Genomic DNA, 8458 nt, shown 5'->3' on the forward strand with positions numbered 1-8458 from the left:
CAAAACTCACACTAAAGTTCATAAATCTCCAAAACTAAAACCACCTCTTCTGCATGTGTATGGTGTGGCGTGTGTACGTGTGTGTGTGTGTGTGTGTGTGTGTGAGAGAGAGAGACCTACCACCGTAAGATTTCAGGGAGACTTTTCCTCTCAAACAGGAAGAGACCCATTCTTGAGAAAGGTGGCAAGGAAGTTTCCTAAGTGTCTCGTCCCGAGCAAGGGCAATGCCCGAGGGGCAAGCAGTGCGGGTCCAAGGGTCTCTCGCGTGCTGCGAGGGCAGGTGCGGGTGCCTCGTGCCTCCGCTCCCCATTGGGGCCGCGAAGAGCAGCTCTGGCCCGGTCCCCGGCGCAGGGCGCCCCATTCATTCCTCCCCACCAGATCCCGGCCCTGCTTCCTCCCTCCACGGCCCGCTCCTCCGCCTCGCTCTTTCCCCCGCCCCCCAGAGTCTCGTTTCAGTCATCCCTTTGTCCTTCTCCGGATTGGCAGGTTTTATTATTCCGCCTGAACAATCCGGCCGCCCAGTGGCTGAGGGTCGCTGACGTCGGCGCTAGAGCCGGGGAGTAGTTGGGATTTTGCTCTGTCAGTAACACATGTGTAAGAGCCGCGGAGGGAGCGAGCGGGGCGGCTAGAGGCCAGCGCCGCCGCCGCCTCCAAGCCCGGCAGTAGCAGCCCCGGCAGAGCCCGGGCAGCGGCGCAGGCTGCAGTGCGCTGGGCCCTGGCCGGCCGCAGCTCTCCAACTCCTGCGCGCCCGCCTCCTGGCCTCCGCTAGGTCTGTTGTTTCTGCGGCTGCTCCCCGCTGGAGGTGCAGGAAGCTCGGTAGAGCCGCCGCCGCCGGAGCCGAGCGAGCGCGCGGGAGGGAGGAAGGCGGTGGAGGAGGAGGAGGAGCGCGAGGAGCGCGGGCGGGGGCGGGGGCCGTCGGGCGGGGGAATATACAAAGTGAAGCCACATTGCCAAACTTGCAGCAGCGATTGCAGCAGTTGCTACCGCTGCGCTGCGCCTGAAGCCGCGCTGCGCGGGCCGAGGGCTCCTGCAGCTGCTCGCGCGGAGGCGGAGAAGGACGAGGACCGAGACTGACACTTCTGCTCCTGGCCGGCTGCCACTTACGCGGGGTCCCCAACCCAACCTCAAAGCAACGCGTTAAAAAAAAAAAAAAAAAAGCAGCCCTTAGCCCCCTCCTCCCCTTTCCTGCTTCTGCGAGAACTCCCTCCCTCCCTCCAGCTCGCCGGCCGAGGCGCCCCTTCCGTGGAAGCCGAGCGGCTTCGCTCGCATTTCGCCGTCGCCGCCTCTCGCAATATTGCAATATAGGGGAAAAGCAGGTAAGGGGGCGGCTGAGGAGCCGTGGGCAGGGAGGGCGGTGGGAAGAGGAAGGGGGCTGTTCTGGACTGAGGCTGTTTTCTTTGGCTTCCTTCCCTTGACCGTCCCAAATTGCAAGTAAACAATACGTCGGCTTAGATAATGCGCGAGTCTGAAACTACCGAGGCCGGCCTGCGAGCTAGCACAGAGGACGGCCGGGGCCGCTAGCTTTGTAGCGGTTCCTGCTTACAAAAGGGTTGTTCTCGGAGACGAGGCTGGTGGGGTGCTTAGAGGGGCTTGGAGGTATTTCTAGTTCATAAGGGGCTCATCAGGGGGTGCTTAGACGAGGGTTTAAGTATGAGAAGTAGTGAGCTGTGGGGTATAGACATGACCCCCCCCCAAGTAAACACTATTTTTGAAACAGTGGCAGAAAGGATCCAAGTGAGAAGGATTCGGTACTGCTGATTCTTTAAAAAAAAAATTCTTCTTGGTTTATAAGTCTTTTGTTCCAATGCAGGAGAAATCCGGTGAATCACCTAATTAAAATCAAGGCATGAATTAAGCATCCATTTTTGTACTACAAATTGCCAGCGCTACGTTTGTTCCTCCCTTGGTCTCCATTAAAAAACACCAGAGACGTTGTTAAAGGGGGGCAGATTTTGCCTCTAGCTGCCAGTTCTGCTTTCTATTTCACTGACTATCCCAGGACCTAAATTGCTTGGCTATGTAATTACTAGAGTATAAGCCTATTTAACTTAAAAGCTTTCTTTTTTTTTTTTTTTCCAACTCTAAATGAAACTTGATGAGGGCCCGTCCTTAGTTATCAGGGGAGTCAGTTTCTGGTCAGTCCTCTTGATTCATCTCTTTTAGATTTAATCAGCATTAAGGTATTGCTTGTCCTTAAGAGCTTTAGCTAATGGGGTTACTGGATGCTTTTCTCAGCGTAATGTTTCCTTTTCAAAAAAAGTATACATATATATTTACCTCTCACCAAAGATGGGGGCGGGGAACAGCTTGGACTTTCCTCTCTCCCCTCCTCTTTTAAAAAGGAATTCGGAGCGATTAAAACGTTGGTGGAAACAGTTTAAAGACCTAGGGCAGGAAATGCAGATTCATTTGGGTTAGGGCTGAAATTGTAACAAAAAGCAATTCCTCGAGTAAATGCATCAGATAAATCAATTTACATAAAGGTATGATGCATTCGGATAAATGCAATGCTAATGGGTTTTAGAGTGGTCCTGTTTCCAAAGTCTCAGGGTTTTGTTACAGCTTAATTGGTGCAGTTCTTATTCTGGTTTATTGTGCGGTCACTGGACACACGTTCTGGGACTCTTTCGGAGGAAATGTGTTTAAAATCGGCCTATTTAAGGAACCCGAGTCCTTGTTTCGTTACCTCCCCCCTCCCCCTTTTTTTTTTGCAGCAGCCAAGTTGGGCCGGGGACTGGCAAAGTTCGCCCTCTCCCTTCTGAGGTATCAGCTGAATGTCTTGAGCAGATAGCTGGGAGCCTCGGGGGGAGCCCACACTCTCGGCTTACAGAGGACAAAGACAAAACAGGCTGCTTAATTGGCAGTAAATAACTTGATCTTTTTATAGAATAAGTGACTGGAGGAACACTAGGACTTTATTGGACTCAGGATTGAAGGCAACAAATTAATCGGTTTAGGCTAAGCTTAATAAATTGATTCTTATATTATACCCTAGTTGCTTCTCCTGTGGCATTCATTAGAAAGAGTGGGGAATTTTTAAAAGCAGTTTTTGGTGACAGCAGGACTAGCTCGAATTTAACTTTGAGCATCCCTTAATAGTGCTTTTTCGCATATTATTTGTACCCCCCCCCCTTTTTTTTGGAGGAACAAAGCTTTAGCATTTAAATTGCTGATCAAGGGCAGATTAGGGAGACCAAAGTGAAGAGTGTTTGTATAGGAAGTTAACAGGCATCCTAAAGTTCAATGATCTATTATTCTTGCCTGTGTCCCGAAAACCCAGAGAAAACACTCATTGATCTTCAAAATGAAATGAGATTTGGAACAATAATGGGAGATGGCGGTCACCACAATGGCATGTGAAAGGTGCTGTTTAAAATACGAAAAACCAGTTTCGCAACTTTACACACCGCACTCCCTCGCCCGCCCCTCACCTCCCCTCCCACCACCATGCTCTCCTTCGCCTCACAGCCGGTCCCTCCCTCCTTCCCTTTCAGAAAACCGAACTCATTTCCAACTTGTGAACTGCAGCTGCACTTCCCAGGGCAGAGCTCGGGAGGGAACGCGGCTCCGGAGGGGCCCGGTGGGGCCGCAGCCTTCCCACTCCGCCTTGCTCTCTGGGCCCGGCTAGGACTGGGGAGGGGCTGGGCGCGGCAGTGGGTGGGTTTGACCCTCATTTGCTGGGGGCGGGCGGCGGGGTAGAGGAGGAGGGGGCAGTGGGCGGAGGCGGGTGCTGGGAGGAGGTGCTGCGAGGGGTGGAGCGCGCAGCCGGAGCCTCGCTTTCGGAGTTTTGACAGTACCGAAGCTGAAATTGTCAGCGGCGGCGAGCGCAGGAAAGTTGAGAGGAGCTCGTGGCCCCAGAACAAAGCTTGAGAAAAGTAAACAGGAGGCTGCTGCCGGCGAGCCTCCCTCCTTTCCTCTCCCCCTCACCCTCCTTCCCGCCCTAGCCCTTCTTCCTTTCAGCAGCTCCAGGGAGGAATGGGCTCGCTTGCTCTCCTGGCTATTATTAACTTTTGCATTGCCTCTGTTTTGTCTTTTTTTCCTTGTCCCCTTCCCGCTCTCTGCAGACCATGGTGAACCCGGGCAGCAGCTCGCAGCCGCCCCCGGTGACGGCCGGCTCCCTCTCCTGGAAGCGGTGCGCAGGCTGCGGGGGCAAGATTGCGGACCGCTTTTTGCTCTATGCCATGGACAGCTACTGGCACAGCCGGTGCCTCAAGTGCTCCTGCTGCCAGGCACAGCTGGGCGACATCGGCACGTCCTGTTACACCAAGAGCGGCATGATCCTTTGCAGAAACGACTACATTAGGTAAGGTTTTGCTGCCTTTACCCCAGATGGAGCAATGGCATAGGCCAAAGGTTTCCATGGGGTTTAAGGAAAGGAGAGAGCACCTATGATAATAAATTGCAGCTTTAGCCCCCCATATTTTCGGGTTGGCAGAATTTAAGGGGTTCAAGAAGCATGTGTTAGTTTCCAGTTTATAGTGGTAAATGCCATGCCTAGTAAAAACTCGGTCCATTTAGTGGGATTGGGCCGATAGGTGTGTGAAGGTTGAGCACTGTCTGGACCAAAATTTTAAGTGATCAGCCCCAACTTAGAAAAGGACTGCCGGCTACAAATAAACATTTCAAGCGGAAGTTTAAACTTCTTTCTGAAAGCAAGGTAGGCACCCCCAGAGAAACTTGGAGACAAAAGGTTGACTTAAAAATAAAAGTGTAGTTAGTGTGAAATGATTTGCCTGTGGTAATGGCTAATTATGATATTTACATAAGCACCTTTAAACTTTTTTGAGTGGAAAGCTGTGACTCATTCTTTGTGCTCCTTGGGAAAAATGCTGATTACCCATCAGTTTAAAGACTTGTAATTCTTTTTATAGAAAAAGAAAAACACTAAAAAACACCCAGCAGTAATGTTTCTCCTCATACTGTTGGAGACTTGGAGGCTCAATGTTAGTGTGGGGTTTGCAGTGGAGAATATGTAGTATCTTCAGCTGAGGAGTGTTCAGGTTTTTGTTTTTTTTGTTGTTGTTTGTATCACTGCCCTTGTTCCCCAAAAGAAGTTTGGAAAAAGAAGCTGTAGAATTGTGGTAATCTTCCATTTTAAAGCAATGTATAGGAACATTTGTATGTCCGTGTAAGCAGTCTTTTCCAACAAGTTTCAGTGCAATTAATGGGAAGAATTCAGGAGGTCAGGTGCCTATAGGATCTTTTCAGGTGAACTCAAGCTACTTAAACTCATTAATTTGAAAGGAGGCATTTGAAGGATTACACATTTAATTTGAGTAAATGGTTTGATAGACTGATGCACATGAATGCTTCTAGGAGGTGTTCTGTTTCCACATCCAGTAATTAAAAAAAAAAAACTGCACGCACACCGTTGATATTAGAGAGCTGCACACTTTTAAGAATTGCATTCTATTTAAGATTCCGCCTGAAGCCTTTCTTTATAGTGATTAGTAGAAAAATTTTGCTTTCTTCAGTGCTGGTGAATCAGTGGATTAGATATTTTGTTCAGAGTTGAGCTCCATTGTGATTCTACTCTGCGCCTGATACTGTCAAAGATCCCAGTGCAGCTCAGAGCTGATTATGGGTGTGTTTATCCCAGCGATATCATTACTGTAAAATGACATTTGGTTATTCCAATAATGCAACCTATGTCCAGTCTTCTGCCATCCTTTATCAGCCAAGTAGAAGAAATACGGGATGGGAGAGGGTACGTTTAAATTAAGATGGCAACATTAACTGCACTAATGTTCTTTTAGAAGTGAATTCTGGAAAAATAAGCAGGAGCATGGGTGTAATGCTCTCTGGCCCTCCTTCGAAGCAATGCCACAAGCTTTGACAGTACTGAGATTAAATAGAGCGAAACTGGGGGAAGATAGGAGGGTGGTTTGTAGTGAAAAAACTGACGGTGCTGCTCAGATTCTCTCTTTCTCTCCAAGTGCTCTCGAAACACCTTCACTTCTGCTTACAACTAGTTAAAAGGGAGATGGGTCCACTCGCATTCCCTCCGGACAAGTTTAGGATAGAAGCTTCCTGGGAATCGCCTACATTCCCTTCTCTGTTCTTGGGACCCAATATAAATGCCCGTTCTATGTGTTCTTGCTTAATGGAGCAATGGATTAACGGATGTGTGCCAAACTCCAGCCTTAACTAATCGGATCCATATTCTTCTTTCTTTTTGCCTCTTAATCTCAGAACTGGGACCAGGCTTGCTCTTGAACTAGGTCTACACTGAGAACCTTACCCTTAGATCAGGCCTGGGAGAGAAGAGTTTTAGCTCAGTGGCAATTTTATTGGCTGTTAACTCTGCTCAGACCTCACCAGCCAGCTGAGGGCCCCTGCTCAATTTGAAATCTCTGAAGTCTTCAGTATTTCCTCCCTCTGCCCATCCCATGCCAGAGAGCGTGGAAAGATAAGGAGGCATGGGAGTTTTTTCCTCCCAGCTGCCTCTCCCCCGTCTCCCCGATGTCCACTTGTTGGAGCTTTCACTTCTCTAAGGGCAGCCACTGAAGAGTGGAGTAATCAGCTTGCTAGCTGCCAGGTGAAGGGGACCCTTTGGCCAGCTGGAACCACAGAGATTTATTAAGAGGCTTTTAAACTGACTTTGAGATTGTGTTTTGTTTTTGTAAACAACCAAGATATGACTAAAAAGCTGCTAGGGAGCTGGGAGAGCTGGCTGGGGGCGATGGGGCTTTTCCCCACCAGCCTCCCGCTCTGTGGCCCTGTGTCTATGGGGCAGAGCTGGGCTTCTGCCTCCTCTCCCTCGAAGATTTCAGATAAAGGGGCTGCCTTGCTGCGGCGAATCCGCACAATTAAAAGCTTTAATTAGTGGCTCCTCCATTTTCTTAGTTCTGATGGGCTTTATCTAATGAGATCTGGTCTCTGGCTTAGATCTGCTCCGAATGACGTGTCCGCAATGAATGAGAGCTGCGTCGCAAACAAAACATTTAATTAACAAAATTGGCCTCTAAGAGGGAGGGAAGGGGCTGGAAGGGGGGAATGGAGCGGAGGGGGAGGGCGGGTCTTAAAGGGGCCAACGCCTGCCTAGCCCCCAACCGACCCCCCCCCCCCGTTACAAAAGAAGGAGAACCTGGAAACTGCCACCCTCTTCCCTCAAGCACCACCAAGTAGCTTCGGCAGCTCCGTTTCTCTCTCCTCCTATCCGCCTCCTAACCCCACCTCCGGCCTGAAGACTGGTGTGGAAAGTGCAGCAGAGGAGGAAGTTCCGAGACCCACGGTTGGGGCTCCAGGCCCGGGGAGGGCGAGGAAATGTGCTTGGAAGCCCGGTGGCGGCCCTTCGTGAGCTCTTTGCTGGCTGGGCCGAGCCGGACCGGGCTGCCGCGGAGGCCGCAGCCAAGGCGTCTGCCCGCCAGCCGGCCGGCCTTGGGCCCGCTTGGGGGAGAGCGCAGGGCGGGAGTCTGGGCAGCAGGGCGCGCTTTCTTTCCCCGGCTCCTCCAGCGGTGGCGCCGGCAGACGCAGTGAGCGCCGTGCTGCCCGCGGTGGGCGCCTGGAGTGTGGGGCTAATGCTAGTTGGTGGTGGAGGGTGTGTTTGGGGAGGGAGTGGTGTTAGGAATGGAGACGCCACCAGGCAGTGAGTTCATTTCCCTGATAATCAACAGCAAGCTGCTATATTCAGAGAATGCTGTCCCTTTAATTGAACAGGCTAGGTAATTAAATGGCACTTTTCCAATAGAACGTGCTAGGTAAATCTAATAGTTGGTTATTTAATATCACTTTGAAGTCTGCCCACTCAAGCACAATGACAGCACAGGAGCATGTGAACTATTAGCTAGGAAAAAAAAAAAAAAACTAGGATCTCAAAAATTAATTAAATCGCATGCAATTTAGGGGGAACGTTTATCTTGATTTGTCATAACAGAATTAATTCAAGGCCTCCAATTCACTTGGGGGCAGATCTGTTACTCTGAATTAACCAAGCGTAATTTGGCTGATTTTTTTTTTCTTCCCCTCCCCTCTCTAATGCAGGGGTTGCCATTATGCACAGCCCCCCTCTTAAGTATCAATAGCTTCTGGTGCTTTTAAGGTGCTTGGTCTCTAGTTATTCCGAAGTACCTTTAATGGACTTGGCTCCAGGCATAATTTCTGGGTTGCATTTCTTTGTTACATTTAATATAGCTGGTGCAAAATTTAGATTAAATATAGGAACCTGCTGGAAAACCAATTGCTTCTGGATCAGTAGGTGTGGATGTGCATTTTTCTCCTCGGATAGGTTGCTAATATTTACTTGCAGGTACAAATGTATACCTTTCAGCTACACTCTTGGAAACGCTCCTCTCCTTGCCTAAAAGTGGTTTAGAAGACACAGCCAGGCAGCACTCCATTTTGCATGTATTTTGCTTGAGGTAATAATGCAGTTGAAAATAAGCCCACCTCTTGGTCATTGAAGTTAGTGGAAGATGCTAAGCATTGATACTGAACTAAAAATACGAGTTGCTCTCCA

General features: G+C 49.8%; 1 protein-coding gene across 3 annotated transcripts in view; it reads left to right on the forward strand.

Annotated features, from left to right (window-relative positions):
- Positions 1-917: 917 nt before the first annotated feature.
- Positions 918-8458, forward strand: part of LMO4 (LIM domain only 4) — a 16538-nt gene continuing 8997 nt past the window's right edge. For 2 of the 3 annotated variants that reach the window (XM_064282190.1, XM_010591135.3), the window contains exons 1-2: positions 918-1316; positions 4065-4303. In XM_064282190.1, the coding sequence (XP_064138260.1) occupies positions 4068-4303 (236 nt within the window). In that variant the 5' untranslated portion in view covers positions 918-1316; positions 4065-4067. The remainder of the gene's footprint in view (positions 1317-4064; positions 4304-8458) is intronic. The other variant, XM_010591137.3, reaches the window with a different exon arrangement.

The sequence above is a fragment of the Loxodonta africana genome, chromosome 3 (genome assembly GCF_030014295.1).
Source record: "Loxodonta africana isolate mLoxAfr1 chromosome 3, mLoxAfr1.hap2, whole genome shotgun sequence".
Taxonomy (NCBI): domain Eukaryota; kingdom Metazoa; phylum Chordata; class Mammalia; order Proboscidea; family Elephantidae; genus Loxodonta; species Loxodonta africana.